The sequence below is a fragment of the Rhinatrema bivittatum genome, chromosome 9 (genome assembly GCF_901001135.1).
Source record: "Rhinatrema bivittatum chromosome 9, aRhiBiv1.1, whole genome shotgun sequence".
NCBI lineage: Eukaryota > Metazoa > Chordata > Amphibia > Gymnophiona > Rhinatrematidae > Rhinatrema > Rhinatrema bivittatum.
The window spans coordinates 39,326,981-39,354,407 of NC_042623.1; the positions used below are offsets into that span (position 1 = coordinate 39,326,981).

At 43.3% G+C, this 27,427-nt stretch overlaps 1 protein-coding gene across 12 annotated transcripts in view; it reads left to right on the plus strand.

The window, feature by feature from the left end:
- Nucleotides 1-27,427, plus strand: part of MAGI2 (membrane associated guanylate kinase, WW and PDZ domain containing 2) — a 1,548,202-nt gene that overhangs the window by 1,154,334 nt on the left and 366,441 nt on the right. For all 12 annotated transcript variants that reach the window (XM_029615849.1, XM_029615851.1, XM_029615853.1 and 9 more), the window contains 3 exons: nucleotides 5,514-5,571; nucleotides 15,378-15,499; nucleotides 21,476-21,658. In XM_029615849.1, coding sequence (XP_029471709.1) covers nucleotides 5,514-5,571; nucleotides 15,378-15,499; nucleotides 21,476-21,658 — 363 coding nt within the window. The remainder of the gene's footprint in view (nucleotides 1-5,513; nucleotides 5,572-15,377; nucleotides 15,500-21,475; nucleotides 21,659-27,427) is intronic.

A 27,427-nucleotide genomic window follows, 5' to 3' on the forward strand; every position in this document is an offset into this window, starting at 1 on the left:
TCACCTTCCCCTCTCCTCCCCACTCCCTAAATGCTAGGTGTTTGGGGTTTTTTTTACCTTGTTTCAGCAACTTATTTCAGTTTCCGAGCTGAAGTAAGTTGCGCGCGCCGGGAGCCAGGTCTTCAGGACAGTGAACAATGGCGGTGTCCCAGCCCGCCCCTCCCCGCCCAGAAAATGCCCCCAGGCCTAAGGCCCACACTTATGCACGTACTGGCCTTTACGCGCGTGGCCATGACTTTTTGAAAATAGGCTCGGCACACGCTAGGCCCGGCCACGCGCGTAAAGGCCGGATTTTACATGCATGGCCTTTTAAAAATCCGCCCTAAAGTGCATTTACACATGTAAAACCCAGTTTTAAGCATGTAAATCTTTTTGAAAATTATCCCCAAGATTAGGATGTTAAAATATCAGTCTCCTGTTGGGTTCCAGTAGGGATGTGTGAACTTCTTCAAACAAGCCCCTAGATTCAGCAAAATGCTATCATTTCGTATGGATAACGCCTGCGATAAGATAAAGGGGCTTGTTTATGATCATTTTAGAATTACCACACCATGTTAGCACTTTGCATAGGTAGTGTATCGCAGGGTGCGTTAACGTTTTTACACCCCACGATACGTGCATTTCACTACTCATCAAGTAACCCAGACAGGGTATTGCTATGGGGGAGAGGAGACTCTATAACAGGGTACTTACTATAAAGCAATGTCTCACTCTGCATGTAAAACTGGCTCCTAAACCACCACTATCACCTCACCTCGAATTATTAGCAGGCCCTTTTTAGTGATATAAATAGTTGAATACTGGGAAGGCCTCTCCAGAGGCTCTTGCCCCCTCTCTCTCTCTCTCTCTTTCTACGCATTTTGATGAATGACCCTAAAGTTTTCAAAACCAATTCATCCATCCCATGGTCTAATTGGTTTTCAAACTTATTTTTCAAGAAATGAAGCTATTTTGTCAAAATCCAGATTCTGTGGATTTTCCTCGCAGATTATAATAAAATATGCAAAATGATCGCAAAATTGAACCAGACTGAAATCCGTCCACTTTGAATTTGAATCAAACTATTTCATAGATCCTGGAGCAACTTGGATAGAGGTAACGGGAAAGTTACTTGGAAAGTCAGCAATGAGGAGACACAACGGAAGGAAGACAATACCCACTGAAGTGGTAGATGAGTTCCAATATTTCATTTCATTTATTCATTTTTCTGTCTCGTTTTTCTGTGCTAAGGCTCTAAACAATTTATTAACAGGTAGGCCTGGAGAATTATTATATCATGCTTCTGGGAGTGAGCACCTAGGAACGGACTTCCCCATTAGGATATGCCAGGTACTTGTGAGTGACTGGAATTGCCCTCTGTTGGAGATTAGTCTGTGTCACGGATATGAGCCCTTGGGCTGTGGCGTGGTTGAGTCAGCCTAGCAAGCAAACCTTCTAGGCCCACGCCTACAGCAGGTAGTCTCGCTTTTACTAGGACTGGTTATAGGACTTCATCATTTCCAGCCCCATTCCCCACAGGTTGAACCCTTGGATTCCAGGGACTGGCAGGGCTTAGGAAAGAGTCCTGTAAAGAGCAGTCAGAAGAAGTCAAGTAGTGGGCATAGGTCAGGGCAGGCAGTGAGCAATTGGTGTAAAGGTCCAGGCTGAGGTCGGAGCAGGCGGAGATCAGGCAATGGTTCAGGCTAAGGTTAAGATAGGCAACAGTCCAGAAAAGTAATCAGAGTCCAAGACCAGGGTCAGAACCAGAAGTCAGGTAGAGATGGAGATATGAGACAAAGAAAAGGCACTAGGGACCAAGACAAGGCAGGAACAAGCAGGACAAGGCAAGATGATGACAAGGCATGGTAGCAAGGCAGCAAGACCAGGCAGAGCACGGAGACATCGAACTACATATACTGCAAGAGCAGGAGGGCCTGTTGCTGAGGCATTGAGAGAAGCGCAGCTGGGGTTGAAATACCCAGTCACGTGACATCATCAGAGGGCGCTGTTGAGGAGCTTTCCCACCGTGAGCACGCACACCTAGAAACAGCAATAGCAAGCCGAAGGGAGGCAGAGAATAGTGGCATTCTTGCCGCGATGGGACTCGGTGGCATCCTGAGTAAGTGGGGACCAGTCGCAGGAGCATCCACGACCAGCCCAACATTACAGTCTGCTCCAGCATGGCACATCTCATGTTCTTATTGTGTTGCTGCATGGGATATTGTTTCACCTACTCACCATCCATCACTTTATACTGGGGAAGGAGTGAAAGTTTGCTGAAAGGGGTTGTTTAATTTCAAGTGTTTGCATCCCAGTTCTGATGGAATTGTGCTTTTCTGTATCTGTTAGTTTACATGCAGCTACTATAGAGTTGTAGGCTTACGTTCCTATTTTGTGCCCCAGGCAACAAATAGAAAACATCTTGGCGTAGATGTGAAAATGGGGGTGGGGAGGCAGCGGGTGAAGCTGGCACAGTGCCCAAAATGCCAAAGAAGTGGCCGTTTTTTTCCTGCCTTCCCATAAAGAAATAATGAAGGCCATTTGAGTACAGCATGGCCATGATGTAAATGCAAAGTCATGCATATGGGGAGTGGAAATCCGAATGAAATGTATTCGATGGGGGGGGGAAGGCTGATGTGCACGGAGCAGGAGAGGGACCTTGGGGTGATAGTATCTAATGATATGAAGTCTGCGAAACAATGCGACAAGGCGATAGCAAAAGCCAGAAGAATGCTGGGCTGCATAGAGAGAGGAATATCGAGTAAGAAAAGGGAATTGATTATTCCCCTGTACAGGTCCTTGGTGAGGCCTCACCTGGAGTACTGTGTTCAGTTCTGGAGACCGTATCTTCAAAAAGACAAAGACAAGATGGAAGCGGTACAGAGAAGGGCGACCAGGAAGGTGGAGGATCTTCATCGGATGACGTACGAGGAGAGATTGAAGAATCTAAATATGTACACCCTGGAGGAGAGGAGGAGCAGAGGTGATATGATACAGACTTTCAGATACTTGAAAGGTTTTAATGATCCAAAGACAACGACAAACCTTTTCCGTAGGAAGAAAATCAGCAGAACCAGGGGTCATGATTTGAAGCTCCAGGGAGGAAGATTCAGAACCAATGTCAGGAAGTATTTCTTCACGGAGAGGGTGGTGGATGCCTGGAATGCCCTTCCGGAGGAAGTGGTGAAGACCAGAACTGTGAGGGACTTCAAAGGGGCGTGGGATAAACACTGTGGATCCATAAAGTCAAGAGACCGCCAATGTAGAGTGGGTGGCTCACCAGAAAGATGGCTACTGCCCGGAGACAATACCCTTATTAAATAAACATACAGATGCTTACTGTGACTCCAACATCGCTCTAAGCTTCAACGGCAAGAGGAAATGTGGAAAAAAGGATTTGCTATCACAAAGAGGGGAGTAGCTGGCTTGTTACGGCGGTTACTACCCCAAACCAAATAAGCCTAATACTTCACTTTCCAAGCATATACAGCATAGTTCTCTGCTTCAACGGCAGGGGAGAAGTAAAGAGGGTTCGCACTCACAAAGCGGGGAGTAGCTGGCTTATTACGGCGGTTTACTACCCCAAACCAAATGTGCCTGATACTTCGCTTTCGATGCATATCCAGCATGGCTCTCTGCTTCATGGCATGGGAGAGGCTGATACATCAAACATTTCCAGCATAGCTCTCTGCTTCAACAGCAGGGGAATAAGAAAAGCTGAGGCTTCACGCATATCCAGAATAGCTTCAACTGCAGGGGAGAAGAAAAAAAAAAAAAAAAAAAGGATTCGCACTCATAAAGCAGGGAGTAGCTGGCTTGTTACGGCGGTTACTACCCTAAACCAAAAGGGCCTGATACTTCACTTTCAATGCATAACCAGCATGGCTCTCCGCTTCAACGGCAGGAGAGAAGAAAAACAACCAATAGGGGCTGTATGACATAGTCTGGGTAAAGGGAATAAACATGGGTGTAGCTTGCTTATTGCAGCAGTTACTACCCCTACTACCCCTAACTAATCAAGCTAGGTATTTCACTTGGATGCAGCTCCATCACTGCTCTCTACATTAATGGTGGGGGTGGAAGGGAAATAGAACCAAGAGTTAAGTGAAAATGATAAGTATGAGAGAAAAAAAATGTGTGAAGCTTGCTGGGCAGACTGGATGGGCCGTTTGGTCTTCTTCTGCCGTCATTTCTATGTTTCTATGTTTCTATGTTACCCTCGCAGAAGCAGCAGTGCATATGCCAAAGATGTCTGAAATATGTCTGAAAATCTGTCAAATGTAAAGAAACTTTTTTTCAATAACTATGTGGTTTTCAAAAGGCAAACATGCCCTGTCATTATATTCGCATTTGCATTCCAGAAACCTGAGGCATGCACCGAGTTTGGATCCGAGCTTCATAAATCCAGTGTCGCTTCTAAAAGTGTTTTCAGCTAAGGACAATACAGTTAGATAACTTAGGTTTTGTACAGCAAAGCCCCAGTGATATTTATACCTTGCTAGAAAGTCATTTGAATACATCTAAATAATTTTCAGAGGAAATTATATTCTTTCTTTCTTTTTTTTGTTACTTGATTTGTATCTGATTCTGTGAGACCATGATGAGGAAATGTCACAGAGAAGGGGATTCAGTCTGCAACAGCTGGTTTGCACAATGGAAAAAGACAATTCATTGAAATTCTGGCTGAGCAATGCATGCTTTCAAGTGAATCCGTTACTACTCAATATATTCCTTGCAGGTAGTGATACCCTCTGAGACCCTGGCCTAAGAATAAGGATTTTTCTTCTCTTGTGATGGTAGAATGTTCTTCAGTAACATTAGTTAGCCTGCTCTGTAATACCTCCGAGGTCTGGCCATCTGAGTGCTCTGTTCCACTGTCAAAAGGCAGGGCAGTGTGATGATATGATCTGCCCAAGTGCAACTTATTAATTAAGCTACACCACGGTAAACTAGTGGGATAAGTCACAGCTAAAGCCTTTTATTGAATCAACGTGAAGATACTGCCACATAGTAATTAAAATGAAATTAAGATAGTAAATTAAGGCAGATAAAGACCAAAGAGGCCCGTCTAGTCTGGCCAGCAGTGATTTTATGTGCATTTACCCAAAGCAGATTAGATTCCCACATGGATCCCAACCCGCATTCCCATTCTGTCCCAGCTGCTGCAAGCAGGTTTCCCCTATTGCAACCAAATAGGACTTATCGGCAGATATTATAGGGGGGGATGTATATGTGTATGTGCACATGCTCACCCCAGAAGGGATATGGTAAAGAGGATTTGACATTGTTGGGTTCTTCAGAATCTGCAGAGAAACTGCTCTACTCCAAGACCGCTAGGACCATTCGCCCCTCTAGTACTTATTTTCTTGGTACTAAAAGTCTCCGAAAAGAGAAATGGTTTTTGCATGCAATGCTCAACTGTACTGTCTTCTCTAACTATGCAATAAACCAAACAAATACTTCCCATTTTACAGTATACGGCACGCAGTCTGTACATTATTTTGTGATGGGAATATTTGCTTGTTCTCTTTCAGAGCTTCCCTACGGCTGGGAAAAGATTGAGGATCCCATATATGGCACGTATTATGTCGAGTAAGTTTTTGATTACACTCTTTCATGGGGGGCTTTTTCCATCATTTATCTTCTTTTTTCATATGTCTCACATCCTGGTAGCTGGAAGCAAATAACAAGCCAGGAAAATCACTCCATGAATGATGAGCTATTGTACGGTGAATCAGACCTAATGAAATGAATATCAACAAATGAAATACATTTCTACTTCAAAATCAATGACAATGGCCTCATAATTGTTGACTGAATACATTTTCTGTGCTTTTTTGAGATCTGTTTTTCTTATGTTTTGTAATTTTTTTTTGTATCCACAGTTAGGGCCTGATTCACTAAGGTTCTCCCCCCCCCCCCCCCCCCCCCCCCCACTGCCATTTCTGTGTCTGTAGAAAAAAAATCTTGGTGACTCAGGCCCTTAAGCGGGAGAAATAGCTTAGCAGTATTAGGTATTGACCTACAACATCTGTATACCAACTGCAGAATATCCCGGAACTGATGTTTTTTGTTTTCATCCTTCAGAGGTAGTCAGATGAGTACCCACCAAGACTGGGTTACAATAATAACCTGTTTATAAACCATTGGGATTGGATTTTGAGGTGCTCAGTTCAGAAGATTAATTCTGATTATTTACAACCAGGAACAATGAGAGGCAGATTTTATAAATTTGCGCAAGCTCGTACTTTTGTTCGCGCACCAGGCGCGAACAAAAGTACGCTGGATTTTATAAGATACTCGCGTAGCCGAGCATATCTTATAAAATCCGGGGTCAACACGCGCAAGGGGATGCACATTTGTGCAACCTGCGTGTGCTGAGCCCGGCGCGCGCTGCCTGTTCCCTCCGAGGCCGCTCCGAAATCGGAGCGGCCTCGGAGGGAACTTTCTTTCCACCCCCCCCCCCCCCCCCGCACCTTCCCCTCCCTTCCCCTACCTAACCCACACCCCCCCCCTACCTTTTGTTGGCAGATTTACGCCTGCTGAAAGTAGATGTAAATCTGCGCGCGCCAGCGGGCTGCTGGCGTGCCCTCACCCGACCCGGGGGCTGTCCGGAGGCCTCGACCACGCCCACGGGCCGGCACCACGCCCCCGGTCCCGCCCCAAACCGCCCCCTGACCCCCGGACACGCCCCTTCCCGCCCCTTTTACGAAGCCCCAGGATTTACGCGCGTCACGGGGCTCTGCGTGCGCCGGCGGCCTATGCAAAATAGGCGCGCTGGCCCTGCACGCGTAAATCCGGCCGGATTTACGCGCGCAGGGCATTTAAAATCCGGCCACAGTATTCAGTGAGTATTGCTCACAAATTGTGCTATGAGGATTGTCTGCAGCAAACAGTGGTGAGGTTGATCCTAATCATGTAGTAGTCCTGCCATTTTTCCTGTGTTGAGCAGAACAGTGTTCGTAATTTATTGTACTGCGAAAAAAAAAAAAAAAAAAAGCAACTTCCCCCACCATCACAGGTAGCGCTTCTCTTCCCTCCCCCCCCCCCCCCCCCCCCATGTTCTCTGCTCTCATCTTCTTCCTCTTGTACCTTGGAGAGGGGCGCCCGTTAAATCCACTGACCCCCCCCCCCCAATAGCCCCACCAGCTGCCTTTCTTCACATGTTTTCAGCAGCTCTCCTGAGAATAGCTGTAAGAGCCACTGGGGGACGCACGCGACTTGAGCTAAGTGAGGGCAGTTACGCAGCCGTGGAGAGCAGACGTGTTTAAGGAGTGCCGCAATCTTCCTGGGGTACACGAAGGAGAAACGAGTTAGCCAGAAGAGAGAGGAGGGCACAGGGTAAGGAAAGAGCATTCACGGTCTGGGACCAGGGAGCAGGGGGTAGGCACCGAGCATGGGAGAGATTAGGATCCTTGTGACATTGCAGGAGAAGTTCGTAGCTCAAAGAATGAGAGAGAGCCAGAGGAGTCAGGGTCTCGGGGAGCGATAGTTTAAGTAAGGAGTAAATGTCTCAGTGAAGGGTCAGTGTCACAAGAAGTGGTGTGATCTTCTGACCTACGTCACCCATAATATGCCCATTGCTGTTGCCTAGTGGTGCTGATTTGTAGTGCTTTTCAACCAATCTAGTTTTATTTCTTCGTTCTGTTATTTTAATGTATTATTTTATGTGTGTAACTTTGGAAACCACCCCAAACTTTGAAGGGTGCGGGTAAGAAATATTTAAAATAGATAATTACATAAATTAAGGCTCACACCATAGCAAAACTTAGAGACAGGATCTCTAGCCGTAATTCATCTGTCTAGATTCTGTATTTTCCAAGACAGATAGACAAAGGGATTTGAAAAACCATGATTAAGTGTATGGGAAAAGGGAGGCAGAATGAAGACGTGAGAAATAGCTTTGTTGTATTCCGTCTCTCCTCCAGGGTTATCGCAGTCTTTCATCTTTCTGATTATAGATCTATCAAGCATGATTTGTAATTGGATGATAATCACATGCAAACTGCTTGTAAACGAGCTTTGGATAAAACCCTATTGTATTGCGGTTCTTATCCCCATTGCAGACAAAAAGGTAAAAGAGCAAGTGTGGATGGCAGCTAAACTGGATTCCTGATTAAAATTCTAGAGGAAGTCAAAGTGTTAACCTTCGTGCGAGCGTTAACGTGCATTAACAGACCGAGGCAGTGTCGGCACGCGTGAAATGGGCGCTCAGGGTTGAGCGCGCGCTCTTCTAACACGCACTGATCCGCCTCTCCCGGGCACCCGATTTAATATTTAAACGGGCCGCCGCGGTAAAAAGGGCAGTGTTCTTAGTTTATTGTACGTCCCTAGCGCCTCCTTGGCATCGGGTGCCCAGGAGAGGCAGATGTCGGTGTGGGTTAGGAACACAGACTCTCAATTTCACGAGCTCCAGGGCAGGCGTTAATTTTTGAGAGTAAAAACATGCGCATCAGCGCACATTTTTTCCCCCCCATAAGTGGGTAATAGCTAATAGCCTCATCGACATGAATTTATATGTGATGAGCGCTATCGGCTATGCGCTGGTTCGGACGCGTGTTTTGCACACGCTAATCCCCTTATTGCACAAGGGGTTTTGAACGCAGGTCCAAATCGCGCGTCCAAGTGCGTGTAAAGCACGTGTGCTCGGCTGAGCGCACTGTATTGCATCGGCCTGTAAATGCGCTATTAGGGGCATTAATATTCAATAAAGGCACAGCCCCTGGTTTCCTGCCGCAGATTTTTCAAGATTCCATGGCAATTACGTAGCAAATTTAGCATACATTTGCAATTTAAGTAATGTATTATTGTTACTTTATACAAATAAAGTCATTTTCTGATGTTTCTTTGTCCAGTTACCGTAATTTATTTTGTCCTTTATTAGAGGAAAAGGGATCTTAGTGATTGAGGCTGTGGAGGAAGGAAGGGAAGAAGTTTAGGAATGGGAAGATAGGAGATTGCAAAGGAAGGAAATGAAGAAGAAATCTTAGGCGAGGGTTAGAGAGGTAAGGGATTGAGGAGGGCAGGAGGCGAGAGAAGCAAGACTGGGGTATTCAGGGAGGATAAGGAACGGGAGGTGGGAGGGAAGAGGGATCGGGAGGAGGGAGAAGGATTGGGGATGGAGAGCTGGGAGGTGGGAAGAAAAGGGAGTATTAGGATGGGGTGGAAAAGGAGGGGAAGATTGGGATGAAAGAGGGAGGAATGGGGATGGGGTGAAGGACAAAAGACTGGGATTGGGTGAAGGCAGGAAGCCACAGAAACCGCCCCACCCCCAATCACACCCCATCCCCTCTATCCAAACCCCTTTGATACCATCATTTGCAGTCTGTCACTTCCTCCCTCTCCCCCGAACGAACCTCTCATCCTAGTTTTCCCCCTCCACTCCACTCACCCTGGTTCACTCCTTCCCCCACCTCTTCCCCACCTCTTCTCCACAAACCCCTCACTCACCTGGTTCACTCCCTCCCCCATTTCTCACAAAACCTTCCCCTGGTTCCTCCTGTGCCCTCCTCCATGAACCCCTCACACTGGTTCACTCTCTCCCCCGACTCGACGAACCCCTCACATTCCACATTCATTCACTTCCCCCCCCCCCCTCCAATGATCCCTGTTCTTTTTGTTCACTCCCCACACCAACCTCCAGCGATAACTGCTTCACTCCCTCCATATCCCCTCACTCACCAGCTCCTATCATTTCGAAACAGGAGGAGGTTGGCAGCCTTACTTCCTCTGGTGCATCCTCCCTCTTACCCTGCTAGGCCCGAGCGTTGTGCTGCCATCCTCTTCCTCTTGTTTGAAAATAATAGGAGCTGCTGAGTGAGGGGGGTGGGGGGTGGTGGGTAGGGTAGATTGTGCCGTTCAATGCTACCGATGCTTTTTCTTCCCAGGAGGGTGGGCGGGAAAAAGAGGGGGAAATGCACCTTCCACTGCCAGTGCTATTGTTTTGAAAGGGCTCCCAGGATCCCATGGTAATTTGGCCAGGATTGGCCAATTCCGCAGCAAGGGTCAAATTCTGCAGCCCTTGCCGCAGTCGTACAATTGCGGGAGACTAAAGGCCCTGACTATGTACTGTTAGGAGGCACCTTTCTAGTGTGTTAATCCGCATTCCTGGACAAATGCAAAACATATTTAAATGAGCTAATTATGTACAAACTACTGTATATGCTAATCAGTTCATGAAACATTACCATGTTAGTGCAATTTGCGTTAACTAACACTACAGTTAACCTCTGAAACTTAGCTTTATTATACGCTGAGTGAATATTTTCAATCTTCTATATCTCTTTTTAACTGCAGCAATGCTGATTGCATTGATCTTTATTCATAGGCCCTGTAGTTTATCATGCACATTATTCACAACAATAAAATGATAGCACTGTAGCTCTCTTTTGCTAAGTTTTCCATGACATTATACTGTAGTACAGAAGAGAAACTCATAACCTAGGGGCTAGTCTACTAAAGTGAACATGAGAAACGCCATGCTGGGTCAGACCAAGGTGCAACAAGCTGAGCAGTCTGTCTCTAACAGTGGCCAGTCCGGGTCACAAGTATCCGTCATATCCCCCACTAGTTGATCTGTTTCTTATATCTCACTCCCAGGGATAAGCACTGGCTTTCCCAGGTGTACCTGGCTAATAACTGTTTATAGAGTTTTCCTTCAGGAACTTGTCCAATCCTTTTTTTGAACCTCAGTATGATAATTGCCTTGATTACAGTCTCTGACAAGATTTCATAGCTTTATTATACGCTGAGTGAAAAAATATTTTCAATCTGCTAGTTGCTAGTTTCATGGAGTGTTCCCTACTCCTAGTGTTGTATGAAAGTGTAAATAACCGTTCGCTATTTACCCGCTTTTCCAGTTCCTTTATCATTTTTGTCACCCTTATCTGTACCTTTTCTATGTTCACTATGCCTTTTTTGAGATGGATTAACCAGAACTGCATAAATACTCAAAGTGCAGTCGCTCCATGGAACTATACAAAGGCATTATGAAATTCTCAGCTTTGTTCTCTGTTCCTTTCCAAATAATTCCTAATATTCTATTTGCCTTTTTGACCGCCACCGCATACTGAGCAGAAGAGTGCAAGATATTGTCCACAAGGACTCCCAAGATTCTTTAACTGAGTAGTGATTCCTAACATGAACCCAGCATCGTGTACCTATAGATGGAATTATTTTTCCCTACGTGCATTACTTTGCACTTGTCCATATTAAATTGCATCTGCTATTTATTTGCTCACTCTCTTAGTCTCACAAGGTTCTTCTGCAGTTCTTCACAGCCTGCTGCTGCTGTTTTAACACCTGGAAACAATTTGGTGTCATCTGCAAATTTGGTTACCCCACTCATCATTCCTTTCCCCAGATATTTATGAATATGTTAAATAGCATGAGTTCCAGAAGAGACCCCTGGGGTAGTCCACTAGCAGCCTTTCTCCATTTGGAAAACTGACCATTTAGTCTTATCCTCTGTTTCTTGTCTTTTATCCAGTTGCTAATTCACAATAGGGCACTGCTTCCAATCCCTTGACCTCCCAATTTCCTGAGGAATCTCTCATGAAGGATTTTGTCAAATGCCTTCTGAAAATCCAAATACACTATATCAACCAGCTGATCTTTGTCCATATGTGATTTAACACCTTCAAAAAAATGTAGTAAATTAGTAAGGACTCTCTCCAATTAAACCATGGCTATTTATGTGGTCAGTAATTTAATTTTTAAGAATAGCTTTGATCATTTTGCCCAACACCTATGTAAGGCTCACAGGTCTATAGTTTCCCGGATCACCCATGGAGTCCTTTTAAAACATTGGAATCAAATTGACATCATCTTTTAGTAATGTGATTGTTTTAAATGGTAGGTTACAAATCACCAAAAATAGGTCTGCAGTTTCATTTATGAATTGCTTCAGAACTCTGAGGTAAATGTCATCAGGTCCAGGTGATTTGTTATTCTTTAATCTGTCAGTCTTAGTTATTACATCCTGCAATTTCACAGTGATTCCATCTAGTCACTCAGTCATCACTATCAAAACAATGTTTCTGGGGTGAGGTATAACCCCAACCTCCTCATCAGTAAAAGACATTAAGTTTTTCTGTTACTTCTTTGTCCTGCCTTACCACCCCTTTTATCTCGAGGTCATCTGGTGGCCCAACTGATTCTCTCACAAGCTTTTTTTTCTTTGAATGTACTTGAAAAATATTTCCTGATTCAACATCTATGGCAAGTTCTTTTCAAATTTTCTCTTAGCCAGATTAATTACTTTTTTGTATCTAACTTGCCAGTGCTTACCCTTGTCCCTATTTTCCTTATTTGGGTCTTTTTTCCTTTTTTTTTTAATAATGCCCTTTTGGCTTTAATTGCCTCTTTCACCTCACTATTAAACCATGCTGGCAATCATTTAATGCATGGAATACATTTTGTCTGGTCCTCAAGGATGGTAATTTTCAACAGTGTCTATGACCTCTGCAAATTTTCAACCTTGTGGATTGCTCCTTTCATGTTTTATCTAACAAATTTCCTCATTTTATCATAGTCTCTCTTTTTATAGTCATTGATGGCATCTAGGAACTTTACCTACCTTGCATGTTCTGCTATGACATTTACCCGATCAATACGAGGATAATTGAAGTCTCCCATTATTATTGTGTTGCCCATTTTACTAGTCAGTCTAATCTCTTTTAGCATTTTGCAATAGTTTCCTCATTCTGACCAGGTGGGCGGTAATATACATATATATCCCCACTACTATATTCATCCCTTTTACCCTTGGAATTTCTATTCATAAGGATTCTAGAATTCAGTTTGTTTCCTGCAAAACTTTTATCTTGCTTGACTCTATGGCATTCTTAACATATAGTGCCACCCCTCCACCAATTTTATCTGCCCTGTCATGTCGATATAATTTGTTTCCAGGTATCACAGTGTCTCATTGGTTATCCTCCTTCTACCAGGTCTCTGAGATGCCTTTTATGTCTAAATCTTTCTTTAACACCATACATTCTAACTCTCCAGTCTTATTATCAGATATGATATAGGCTGTTTGGAGTCATTTTTTAGCTATTTGCTCTTTATTTAAATACATCTGGGGTTTTTCAGCTCTTACAGCCACCTCTATCAGAGCATTCTAACTTACTTACAGGGTCATTTTTCAAATCGCGTCAGCAACTTATTGCGGGTGTTAGAGCCCTAATGCCTGCGATAATGCGATAACACCTGCAATAGATACATTGCAAGATGCGTATGCAAATTTTAAAATTTTTCCCAAGTGGGAGGAGTTTGGGTGGAGTAAATTAAAATGAGGCGTGCTTAGCATTGTGTGTGATAGCATAACGCACGTTACTACAGGTTTTAATGCAGGAAATTACACCTTTTTTCCTGGTGTTATGCTGTGCTTTATGCCCGAAACGGGATTTGCACTAAAAATTGCAAATCCTGTTTTGGGAGAGAGGGAGAGAGAGCCTCTAGGGAGGCACACATATCAGTCAACATTTTATACCACTGTAGGAGGGGCAACTAATAACTTAGGTGAGTTTTTGGTGGTAGCCTAGACGTTGGGAGGCACTTTTACATGCACAATCATAGGTACGAACTGCACAGTACACATCAGTGAAGATTTGATGTGATTTAGAGTAATGAAAGGTACACAAAGATTATATTTTTATAGTATATTCTGGAACTAGTTTGATGCATTCTCTACCTAGCTGCTATCAAGCTAGGTCAAGAGCAAAGAGTTCAGATCTCATCTGTGTGTACCTTTCATCACTCCAAATCACATCAAATCTTTACTGATGTGTAATGTGCTGTTTGTACCCCGATTGTGTATGTAAAAGTGCCCCCCAACACCTAGGCCACCAGCAAAACTCACCCTGCGTTACTAGTTGCCCCTCCTACAGTGGCATAAAAAGTTGACTTATATGAGAGCCTTATAAAGAGATTCTCTCTCATTCTCTCTCCCTCCCCCCCCTCACCAAAAGTGCATGTTGTGGTATCTTGAAAATTACCCTAACCACGTGCCATTTTTTTTTTTATCACAGGCGCTATTTTTTCTGTTTATAGCAAAATTATAAATCTAGCTCTTGGTTTAAAGATACCTCCCTCCGAGCCATGCACTGCTGAGCAACTATCAGCTTCCTCCATGTTCTAGTTTAAAAGCTACTCTGTCTCCTTTTTAAAAGTTTGCTCCAGCAGCCTGGTTCCACTCTGGTTAAGGCAGAGTTCATTCTATCAGAATAGGCTCCCCCTTCCCCAGAATGTTCCCCAGTTCCTAACCTAAAACCCTCTTCCCTGCATCATCTTCTCATCCACTCATTGAGACTGTGGAGCTTGGACTGCCTCTGGAGTCTTACATGTGGAATGGGAAGCATTGCTGAGAATGCAACTCTGGAGGTTGTGGATTTCAATTTCCTACCCAAGAACCTAACTTTAGCCTCCAGAATCTCCTTGATACCCACATGTACCATGCCAGCCAGCTCCTCCCCAGCACACTCTACAATTGTTATCTGGGTGGCATGTGAATTCTACCACCTTTGTATCCGGTAGGCAAGTTACCAAGCAGCCCCCATGCCCATCAGCCACCCAGCTATGTACTTTCTCAATGACTGAATCACCTACCAAATGGCTGTCCCAACCCTTCCATCCTGGGCACGGATTCCTGGAGACGCATCATCTGTGCAAAAGGATAAAGCATCACCCAGGCGGCAGGTCCTAGCCACGGGGTCACTTCCTGCCACACCAAGGTAATGGTCTCCTGCCAGGTGGCCTAGGGCTGCTAGACTGGACTTGGGACCGCTCTACTATGTCCCTGAAGGTCTCCTCTCTAGACCTTTCTGGCTGCCTGAGCTCCTCAAGTTCTGCCAGTCTGGCTTCCAGAGTTCAGACTCGTTCTCTGAGAGTCAGAAGCTCAGGTTAACATGTTGTTTTAACACACACATTATACAATTTATAGTACTTTGTACATTAACACAAAACGACTTCTTCCATTTATAACTCACTTTAGTACATTGGCCCCTAGGCTATGGGGTTTTTCTTCTGCACTATAGTATGATGTCATAGAGAACATAGCAAAAGAGAGTTATAGTGCTATCATTTTATGGCTGTGAATGACGCCCACTAGGAATAGAGACAATGCCATCAGTGTCTCTGCAGTTGAAAAGAGATGCAAAGTAAGGAATTCAAATTCATTTCCATCTTCTAGCCAAGCAAGACTGTTTTGGAATTTTTCTCTGGAAAGAATGTATTATAATTCATTTTTGCGTTAACCGATGTTCTATACCTCCTCTGAATTTCCCTGTGGTGCTTCTCATATTATGCAGTAGACCATAGACACTCAACTTGGCTGCTGATATATTTTCCTATGTCTGTTAACTGGGGCTATATTATTTTGACTCTTCTTTCCTCAGTCACATAAACAGAAGAACTCAGTTTGAAAACCCTGTCCTAGAAGCCAAAAGGAAGTTACAGCAGCACAACATGCCCCTTGCAGAGCTGGGAGCTCAGCCCCTGCAGGCCCCAGCTTTCCGAGGTACAGCAGCATGCCAGCAGAGCCATTTGCCAAGGGATTGACACTCGTTGCTTATTATTGTAATGATGTTTTGATCTTGCCCTGATTAGCATGATTATGAGTAGGGATTAGCTTTTTTTAATAGTCTGTTGCCATTGTTCACCCTGCTTTTTCTTAGCTTATCCATCTAACAAACACAAATTAATTAAAGCATCAATCATTGTGCTTTAGCAGCACACAGGGCTATAGTATGTTGATAGGGTGAAGATTAATGTGCTTAAAGTGAACCTTACCACAAACTATCCATATTCATCTTGCCTAAGTGAAGTTTGGTGAAGGGGAAGCTGATTTGCACAGAACCTTAGCCTAGAATGGGTTGTTTTCTTCTTCGTTAGAAAGCTGTTCAGCATTACCTGTATCTAAACACATCCATCCCTGCCATGCACCTTGGAGGTCTTGTAGTATGAGTGATCTATCCTAATTTTGGAGTGGCAGTGCCAGATGGGCTGGTCTGGATGGGCTGTTCAAGTATAGATTAGCCATGCTGCACTCTTGTAAAATTAATAGGATAAGTTGCCTTCAAATCTTTACACCTTTTTAATAATTATTCCACAAAATAAAATACAGGAGAGAGAGAGAGAGACATACCCTAGAAGCAAGGTGGGGCTTGTTCACACTCACTAATAATTTTTCCACTTTGCATTAAAGCATGTTCAAAGCAAATCTGCACAGAACTATCTCACTGACTGTAAATGCTGTTTGCCAGAACATAAGCTGATGAAATTCATTTTGTGTAGCACTAAATGGATTGTGTCACATCTTGTTGTAAAGAACGCTTGTAGTAGGGGGCCTGTTCAAACCAAATTCAGATTGGCGCATTTCTTCCAAAAGGAGGAGAGTTACAGTGCATGCTGAGAAAGGAAGAGTTGGACAATCTGTTTTCTCGTCAAATTTGAATCGGGCAGCAAACATCAAAGGTTTTTCTCTCTGTTGGTTCTAGGAAACATCCTGAAACATATGTACAGAAACATAGAATATGATGGCAAAGGCCGCCAGACCCATTTAACTTGCCCATTATCATTTCTCTTGCAATACTGCAAGCCACTTGATCTCTTGTCTTCATTTCCTTTCAACTAAGGATTGGCTGCATTATCCCAGGACAACCTGCTGCTGTCAACAGGGCCACCCATCTCCTTCCCCGAAACCAAGTTCAAACTGCACACTTTGCAATGGCCTTTTCTGGGATAAAAGAAGGAGGTCAAGGGCCAGAGGTCAGGTGGAAAGAAGGGAGGGCAGTAGTGGGCTGGGAGGTAATATGGGCCATGTCTGCAGTGGCACAGGGTGCAGCAGGTTGCAGAACACATGAGAATGGGAAGAGAAGTAAATAGGTGGAAGAGCAGGGAAATGCCGTCCCTTCCTTGCAGCTCTCCAAGTTTCAGATTTATCTTAGCTCTTTTACACCCTTAATCACCTCGGACGGAAAGGGGGGGGGGGGGATAAGAAAGGTCCCTTTCCCTAACACCCAACCACTAAATAAAAACATGCACAAGAAGTTTTTAAAAACAAAAATATTTGATTGAAAATACATATAGCAGCACAGTTGTAGATGTGTTATATGCAGCTCAAAAGCCAACAGAAAGACAGGTGAGGTAGAATATGCATAAGGCAAAATAACTGTCCGTCTCTGACATGCAGTAGATAGAAGATAGGGCGCAAGGACATTGCACTTAATCCATGACATTGGTGGGACTTGCCAGTCGAAGAGAGTGAGAAGGTACAAAAAACAGAGTCCTTCAGCAGTTCAGCATCTGGAGGCATTTTCATGCTCTGTTGACTCTTAGCTGTCGGGTTCCCCACATAGAATGAGCGTGCAGCTCCAGATCTACTGCCTCTCGTCCTATATCCTCACATGCATAGGCTCCTGTGGTGTGTGGTTGGTGTGGACTTAGTGGAGGTGGTAAACAAGAGGGTTGTTATTAGCAGGCTTTCAAAGCTGTTTCAGGGGTGAGGCTGAGGTCAGGACTGGCTGCTGTCAGTCCGTCCATGGACCATTACTCCCAATCAGACTCTCTTCATTCACTGTCCATGCATTTCAGCAGTACCCGCATCTGATGGGTCTTCAGATACATCTTTTCTTCCCCCAGAAATTAGAAGCCTGTGGTCCCAACAATACGCGTACATTTACCCCCATATCAATCTGATTTTCAAACTCCATTTGTGCAGATATCATCTGTTTTGAAAAGTGCCTTTCTCTGTACAATGTCTGGCTTTCAAGAACACACATTTCTTTGCAGTTAGGCGCCTTGGTGAAAATTTATCTTAAACTATCAATACAATTTTGAAATGGCTTTCAGATTTAATGCAAATTATCCATTTCATACCATTAAGTCGGTGTACAAATCAAGAAAAATGACCATAGCCTTCAAGAAAGACAAAGAAACCAGATCCATCCTTTCACCAAGTATAACAAATGATCTTTGATTTCAAACAAAATGAGGTAGTCATGAATCAAAACAAAATCCAAATCATGATGAAGAAATGTATTTAATTGGATTTCTAAAATGCCTCCTAATGCACTAGCCATAGTATAATGATGAGTCAGAGTACAAAAGTGCAAACATCAGAGGATAATAACCAATAAAACCATAATGAGGAGCTCATTGAAACAGAGGGGTCTAATCTGAAGCAAAAAAAAGAAATCCATATATTCATATTTCTATGTATCCTAGGCCTCAATTCAGTGATATGGAACCAAAATTACTGCATTCTAATTAGGACCTAAATCAAGAAATGTGATTATTATGAGACATATATTATACTTATAAGATCATAGCAGAGGTTATATGGGAATTCAAAGGCATCTTTAAAATTCTATATAGCAAACATAAAACCATCTTTTGGCTTTATCTATTAATAGTTACTTGCAAGAATATATCAGTATAAACATTTCAAAACATGACAGCTTGATGACAGAGAAAAAATAAAACAGAAATAGATCAGAGCAGCCCCAATATTAGACTCTCTTATGCTAAAACTGAAGTCCACAATATGAAGAGTTGCAAGAAGTCACAATAGAGCCGAAATAGAATATCAATAGAGAAGATAAAATGAACATGTAAGATCAGCACAGGGGACAAGTAACCCCCATAGAGAGAGAGATTTGCTTATTGGGCAACTGGTTAGAATAGGAAGACTTAGACTTAGAGGATCAAGTTCCAACTTTTTAACCTTACTTTTAAGAAACAAAGTAACACAGTAGATAAGAGCAGTCTGGTCAGTTGAAATGTTTCACTTTGAGTAGATGACACATACATTTCTATGTACAATCCAATACCACCAACCCCTAGCCCTTCTTGTCTTTTTCCTGACCTCTCGATTCTTTTCCCCTACCACCCTCTGGGTCCTTTCCAAGCACGTCCTTATTCCACTAACAGAATTGCCTCTGCTGGAAGACCATTTTAGACCTTCTCAAACAGATGTGATTCTTACAAGACCAATACTGAATCCAGCAGCCACGCCCCTTCCATGGATTATTACCAATTTAAGTAATAATCCCCACAGCTAATTAGTGGGCTTAGTGAAGTTAGGATTTTAACTATGGGTCCCTCCATGCAGGTTACTGCAGCCTTCTTGGAAGCCCAGTGCTTTTGTAACTATTGCCCAATAATGTACATTGACTGGTATTGCAAGGGGGGGAGGCAGCATATGATGAAAATCTCCTGGTTAAAATATTGTCCCCCCCTTGGCAGCTCTATAAGCCTAGCTGACTAGGTTCAGCTGAAATTAAGCCTTAAAATAGCAGGCTATAGTTACAAGTATTGTTATCTTAAGCACTCTGCCCTGCACAGAAAATCGGCCCCAAAATCTATAACTTCTTTCTAAGTTTTTATTCTTGTTTTCTGTATAGACGGTGAGTTTCAAACACATTTACACAGGTACAACCTATTTACCCAGGCAGAATGCCAGTTTAGAAAATGTCACCCCTTTCAGCTGCTAAAAGTGCCAACACACATGCTTTTATCCTCATTTAGAAGCGGCGTTCCCAGAGGTATGGAAAATAATGCACATAAAGCCTAATTTACTAAGCTTTTTTTCCCAAAGAGATGGAATGGGAAAAAAGGCTTAATAAATGAAAATGTGAGACTGAATTTTCAAACGCTGCATGTTATTTTCCAAGGAAATTGTACCCACTCAAAAAGCAGGTGCAGAGACTGAGAATTTTTTTTTTTTTCTACCTTTGGCTGGTACTAATTTTCTTCAAAAAAAAAGATGCCAGGTCAGAACCAGCAGCAGTGGCCTCCAGCTTCCACACCAGCTGGGATAGGGAAAATGAAGCCTTTTGTCACTGTTCAAAAAGGTTCCAAGTCAGCAATAAAAGTTTCCAGATCAACAACTTTGCGTAACCTAAGAGGAAAATACATGTGTACTCTCGCCTTAAGCTTTAGGTATCAGGCCAACTTTACAGCAAGGCGGGCAGTTTGAAAACTGTCTCCATAATGTTTTAGTGGCGTGGCCAGATGTTGTCTGAGAGGCTCACAATTCCACAGGGTTCCCAAACCTTGAGCCCAATGTAATAAGGGAAGGGTTAAAACTGTGGGCTGAAATTCAACGTATGGTTTCTTAACGCACGTCTGAACTCCTGATGCACTAAACTAATGGTAGGCTAATGCATCATTAGTTAAAAAGTGCGCTGACTTGAATAACGTGTGCACAAACAGTAGTTAAAATGTGCCGGCAGTGTTTTTTTGCCTAGGCTGAGTACACATTTTTATCTACAATGCTCACAAGTTTAAAAAACAAGCATAAATCGTATTTTCTGTTTTGCATGCATAAAATATGATTTATGTACAGACAATATGCCATGTGCGCACAAAGCATGTTTTCTCCATATAAATCTCGACTCCAAGTTCCGACACCAGAACGTCAGCATCCGCCCATAGACTGACATTAGCCCTGGAAACTTTACTCCACCTCTGACCAGGAGTAAAATTTCCAACACTAAAAAAAAAAAAAATACCACAAGGTAAGCCAGTGTACTTCTTTTCATCGGGGGTGGCGGGGTTTGAGGATGACCAAGCAAAATCTTCTGGGCTGGAGCAGAAAACCACACTGACTCCAGCTTTTTCTAATACAGACTTGAACTTTTATTAGTGTAACAGCAAACAACATCATAGTAGACTGCCTTAACCCAGGACAGTGTACATTCCCTACCTTCAAACAGCATCTCAGGGAGAATCCTTGCTCCTCCAGATGTGGTGGGCCTCCTGATCCCAGCCGGGCTCTGCCTTTTAATCTGCCAAGCAGGGTCCCGCCCACAGAGCTCTTCCTGACATCAGGATCCCTGCCCATAGGGCTCTCTCCCTCTGTGGGATTTAAGGTGGACCTGGCATCTAGCCTGGTCTCACACAGATTAAAGGGGGGAAAATAAGGGCATTCTATCACAGGGGAGGGTTATAAGCTAATGCCTTCATTAAGCATGGGATTTCCATACACAGGCATTGAGCAATATGCAGTTCTAGGCGCACATTTTTGGTGCACAAAACTCTGCTGCATCAGGGAGTTAAGTGTGCTCAAAACATGTGTGCAGAACTGCAGGTAAAACTGTGTGCTCTGCACCTTATTATATCCAGCCTTTTGTCTTGCTCTCAATCCTGACCTTGCTGTCGAATGTTGACTGCCATTTTCAGTTAGATTATTCATGGTCACACAATTTCACAGTGTCATAATTTATGGCTGCACAATGGGCTAGATCAAAAAGAGAACTCAAGGCCCATCGTATTTAACGCTCTTCAGCTTCCTCTCTTGCAGTGCCTTAGCGATGATCCGCATTGAAGCACTTATCATCACAGGCAGTTTTGTCTGCGGGTGGTAGCAATAGCTTCACAGTGCCCAACACATGAATACGCTGCACCCATGCTATCGATTAATTCATTGTATAACTTATGTTATGGAATGCCGAGAATCAGTTCCTCTTTTGTTTGTGTTGAACATTTCCAGAAAAACCGCTCTTTACGCGCGATGCATCGCAGCTGAAGGGGAATTTCCTCAGCACAACACTCAAGAAGAGCAATATGGGCTTTGGGTTTACGATCATTGGAGGGGATGAGCCTGATGAGTTCCTGCAAGTGAAGAGCGTAATCCCCGAGGGACCCGCAGCGCAGGATGGCAAAATGGAAACAGGTAATTCAACCTTATTTTGGGCTTAAGACCCAATGTCAAAAAACAGCACGGTACCGGTTTATCTCAATCTACATTTCCTCCCGTCTCCTAGAAATCAATGAAGGCAAAAAAAGCCACAGAGAGCTAAGAGTGACACAGTCATCATTCAGGCGATAAGCTACTAAGAATAATAGCTCTTACAGTAAACATATTGAGTAGGTTGTTCTCTTTTAAGATTTTCCTTAAACTAGATATATTAAACAAGAAAATTCTTGTTACTAATCGGACACTCTACATGGCCAAGCAAGGTGAACTCATTTTCACTCCATACTAAGACTTCTGGTTTCTGTTTTTTTAGCCAAGAGGAGGGTTGTTATAATCCATGACTTACCACCTTTACACTGTAAATATGAAGACGTGTGGAGGGAATATGGGGTAAACCCTGAAAGGCCATGAATGGTGGAGACCACCAGAGGGGAAGAAGTAAGGAGAGAAGGTGGTATAAGGGAGAAAGCTGGGTGGCTGGTGTTTGTGCCGTACTGAAATGAATGAAAGTGAAGATACATTTTCTGTGGTAGTCTGAACTGCGAAGTTACACACATACTTTTAAAACAGCCTGCTTTTCAAACACAAGTCTACTGTACAGCTAAGCATAGAAAAATAGAAACATAACAGCAGAAAAAGACAGTATGGCCCATGTAATCTGTCCATCTGCCCAGTTAATTTAGCTTTATAATTCCCATTACTCCCTTAGAGATCTCCTGTATTTATCCCATGCTTTCTCAAATTTTTGTCTCTACTGCCTCCACGGGGAGGCTGTTCCATGAATCCATTACCCTCTCTATAAAGAAATATTTCCTAATATGACTCCTGAGTCTATTCCCTTTCACCCTCATCCCATTCCTTCGAAAGAGGCTTGCCTCCTGTGCATGGAAACCTTTGAGATATTTACATGTCTCTATTATTGCTCCCCTATCTCGCCTTTCCTCTAGAGAGTGTACATGTTCAGATCTTTGTCTGTCCCCATATGTTTTAGAATAATGACCACGGACCATTTAGTAGTTACCCTCTGGACCGACTCCAATCGGTTTATATCCTTTTGAAGGTGGGATCGCTAGAATTGTACACAATATCCCACATAAGGTCTCACCAGGGACCTATATATGGGCAATATTTCCTCCCTTTTTCTGCTGATCATTCCTCTCCCTATGCAGCCAAGCTTTATCAACTGTTTGACCATCTTAAGATCATCAGATACAATTACCCCCAGATTCCACGCTTCCTTTGTGCTTAGAAGAATTTCACCTCCCATACTGTACTCTCCCTTGGGTTTTTGCATCCTAAATGCATTACTCTGCAGTTTTTTTGCATTAAATCTTAGCTGCCAGACCTTAGACCATTCCTTGAACTTTGCTAGATCCCACCTCATGTTTTCTACACCTTCCTGGCTGTCCACCCTGTTACAGATTTTTGTATCATTGGCAAAAAAAGATAAACCTTTCACAACAATCCTTCCGCTATGTCACTCACGAAAATGTTGAAAAGAACTGGTCCCTGAGGCCCACTGCTAGTAACAACCCCCTCCTCAAAGAAAACTCCATTTACTACTGCCCTTTGTTGTCGCCCACTCAGCCAGTTTCTAACCCTAGGTTCCACACCAAGGGCGCTCAATTTATTTATAAATCTTCTCTGCCGAACCATGTCAAAGGCCTTAGTGAAATCCAACGACTCTATGTCTAATGCTCTCCCTTCATCCAACTCTCTGATCACCCAATCAAAGAAATTGATCGGATTCGTCTGACAAGATTTACCTCTGGTAAAACCATGCTGCCTCGGTTCTTGCAATCCGCTGGATTCCCCAAACTGCACTATACTCTGTTTTAACAGCGATTCCATTAATTTGCTTACCAGAGAGATCAAGCTAACCGGCCTCCTCCTTACTTCCACTTTTATGAAGGGGAACTACATCTGCTCTTTTCCAGTCCTGTGGAACTACTCCAGACTCTAAAGAAGCATTGGAAAGGTCATCCAGTGGAGCTGTCAGGACACATCTAAGTTCCTTTAGTGCCCTCGGATGTATTCCATCCGGCCCCATCGCCTTATCTACTTTACGTTTTCTTAGCTCACATAAGGAATGGTACCCATTTGAAAAGGATGGCACAGGCGGCGTGCTTTTTTTAAACATTTTAAGTTGTATGCATGAATTCATGCCACCCCTCCAAAACAGTCCTGGGAATGCCACATGCTTATGCTAGCAAAGTTACGTATGTGATGTGCTTGCGCTCATCTTTTTAGGTGACGCCAACCTGTAGGCAGAACTCTTTATTTTATGCACACAAGTCCCATCTAAATTTTTGAAAATTGACACCATTGTATTTAAGTAATTTTGTACATTTGTTAAAGCCGTTCTCTCTGATTTTCATGGAGGCAATTTTTAAAATTGGCCCCAGTGCTTGGGGGGGGAGCGGCGGCCTGCCCTGCAGGTATTTTGTACCCTTGTCTTGCAAGTGAATATTCAAAGAGAAAATGCCCACAAAGTTTGTGCCATAAATCACACACGTTTTCTGTTGGCTCTATCCAACCTTGGCCCCATCTGCCTGGGACACAGGTAAAGGTACCTGCACTTTTAAACACAGAGGGGGATTTTACCTGGGTAACTGCTTACAGGTCAACACTAAAATGGTTCATCCAGGCAAACAGCGGGTTTTACATTTTCCTGCCGCTCTGCATGCCTCTGACGTATCTGGCTAATTGTTTGCCTGAACAAAAGTTAGCTGGATAAGTTGGAGACATCCCCGGGGCATGCTGGAATGGAGTTAAGTTAGCAGGATAACTCATCCAGCTAACTGATCTTCAGTCCCGGAGAATAGTTTTAAAGTTAACTGGATATGTTCATAGAACTCACTAGGGCTTTATCTGGCTATGTTCAGCGGAGCGACTAATCAGCAGCGCTCCGCTGAATATCCTTGAACAGCTCATCCTGCTAACTTTAGCCAGATAAATTATCCATTTTCTGTACTGCTGACTACTGATCTCTGGGTAAAATCTTTTGAAAACCACCCTCCTTATCCTTAGACTTTGTCAGATTAGTAAGACTATTACCAATAACAACCATCAAATGTATATTTTTGTAAACCGTTATGATGGCTCTACCGGATGACGGTATATAAAACTCAACAAATAAAATAAATAAATAAATCAAATGGAATTTGTTTTAGCTAAATCTGCATGCTCATTCAGTCCTAAACCTATCGACTGAAATTTCTAACCATGACATTATTTTATGTTAGTGACAAAAGTGTTTTCTTTTGATGACATCACTTTCCCAACCTGTAACTATCCTGAGCTAGCTACCTCATTTGACCCACAGTTAATTAATTGACCATCTTATGACAGCAACCTGATAAAATGTTACACCTGTCAAATTTCAGCCTGGAGTTTAAAGATGCAATGCTACGTACTCACTCCGTCCCCTGTCATTTTCTCTCTCCCTCTTTCCTCAGCGTCTCAGTTTCTACCTTATTCTGTATGTCCTTCTTTCCGTGCTGTTTCAGTCTGTCTCTCTAATATGTCAACCTCACTTTCTTTTCTACTTTAGTCTCCTAAATTACACTGCCTCATTTCTTTATTTTTTCTCTTTTCCCTAGCTTCACTGTGAATTGCATTAATTAGAAAGCTGCTTTCACGGATGAGAAAAAATTCTCTCACCTGCAGCAGTGAGGCCTCAGGATTTCTGCCTCAGGCAGAGCCGACTCTGGGCAACAACCACCCCCAGCCTCTCTTTCACCGTGGCGTGGCTGGGCTTCTCCTCACCCGTCGTGGGATGGGAGACACCGTAACCACTCTGGGCCTGCCTTTGGCCGCGGCGAGATGGGATCCGCCATGGTTGGGTGCTTCTAGTGGTGCCTAGGGCGCCCCAGCTCACGGTGCCCCAGGCAACCACCCAGCTCGCCCTACCCAAACCCCTTCTCTGACCTCCGAGAAAGAGAACCTTTGGCTTCCAGTCTTAGCCAGTGATTGGAAGGTAAAGGTCCTCTTTCCCAAGGCGGGATTCCATAGGGCTTCCCATTACAGACACGGATCAGTATCCTTCCCCGTGCCACCAACCATGTGTGAACTGGCAAACCCCTTTGAGAATGGGAACCAGTATTTGCACTGGAGTTGTCAGGATAGGGGACTTTAAACCATTCATCACTTAATGGACTGAATTGTATGTGAAGGCCTTTGTTTTACTTACTTTGCTGCAGATAGTTGCCCATGACTCGTCTTTTGCAGCACGTTTAAGAGTCAAACCTTTCATTGGATCCCACTTGCTTTCCTTCTCTTAAGTTCTCCTTTTTAGTTTTCTGAGTTTGTGGTAGCCACTGCGTACAAGAATGGTGCTGATGAATGTATGTATTTTTTTATGTATTGTTGTTATTGAAAATGTTTATGGATGTTTATAAAGATTTGTAATCCGCTCTGTATACAAAAGAGAAGTGGCAGTCTTTAAAAAATGTAAAATAAATAAATGAATGAAGCAGCACCATGAATGACTTTTTAAACATAAAGGCAATTAAGTCAGTAAATAGTATTAGTTGCAGTGGATGAAACAGATGTCTGAGTTAGACATTGCTAATATTGTTATATTTTTATACCACGATATATGTTTACATTGCGAATCATTGTACTTTAGTGTTTACAGAAGGGGGGAACAATGGATGAGAAACAGTCGTCTGGTACAGTGTTTCTCAAACCGGTCCAGGAGTACCCCCTTGCCAGTTTGGTTTTCAGGACATCCATGATAAATATGCATGAGATAGGTTTGCATGTTCAGCCTCCATTGCATAGCGCTTTATCTCATGCATGTTTGTTGAAGACATCCTGAAAACCAAACTGGAGAAGGGGGTATTGCAGGACCAGCTTGGGAAGCGCTGGCCTTTTGTGACTGGGAACGAGTAATCAAAATAGAGAGCCTGACAGAAAAGATTTACAAAAGCAATTAAAGAATGCCCAGAGTAACAAGCATAATGAGGTTAAAGACTTTCTAATATAACTCAGGCTTCATTTAACTTTCATATTTGTCTGAATTTTGGAAAGCATTTTTAGACCGCAAATCAAATTGTCTCTAGTCATGATGAAATCCATATAAAACTGATTCTGCTCAAAGATTGTGAACTGTGCTGTCTCTATCTTGCTTTATCTGATACATGATCCAGACAGAATATCTGAGAAATGAAAGGAAGAAGCATAAAAAGTACATTTCTCTGCGAGGGAAAGAAGAAAAAGTTAACTCAGGAGCTTATCAGGTGGTAATGGGCAGGGTAATGAATTTTATCACTGCGCAGGATCGGTTACATAGACTGGGAGAAAGTGATAGACAAATGTTTTCCTTCAGTGTGCAAACTCTGCAATCATGTTCTACAGAATAAAAAAAAAACGTTCTCACCATGCTGAGGGATGCTGAATAGGATGAAAATGGGTGTTTAATGAAGCATTTCAGGTCCTCTCTGCCTCAAACTGCAGATAGATGGTGGGCACAGACTCATTAGTCTACTTTCAGTAGTTTGAAAACTATGGAAGCAATGCTGAAGATGTTAAGTCACCAGACAACTTGGTTTCTTTAATGAGGAGACCAAAAATGGTAGCTCAGGGAAGGGCAGAAGACATTGCCTATCTGGATTTCAGTAAGGCTTTTGACATTGTTCCATATAAGAAGACTTGTAAGTGAAGAGGAATTGCTTGTATGGTCAGTGGAGCCGACAGTGGTGATCAGTGAAGTATCCCAGGCCACTGTACTAGAACTGATCC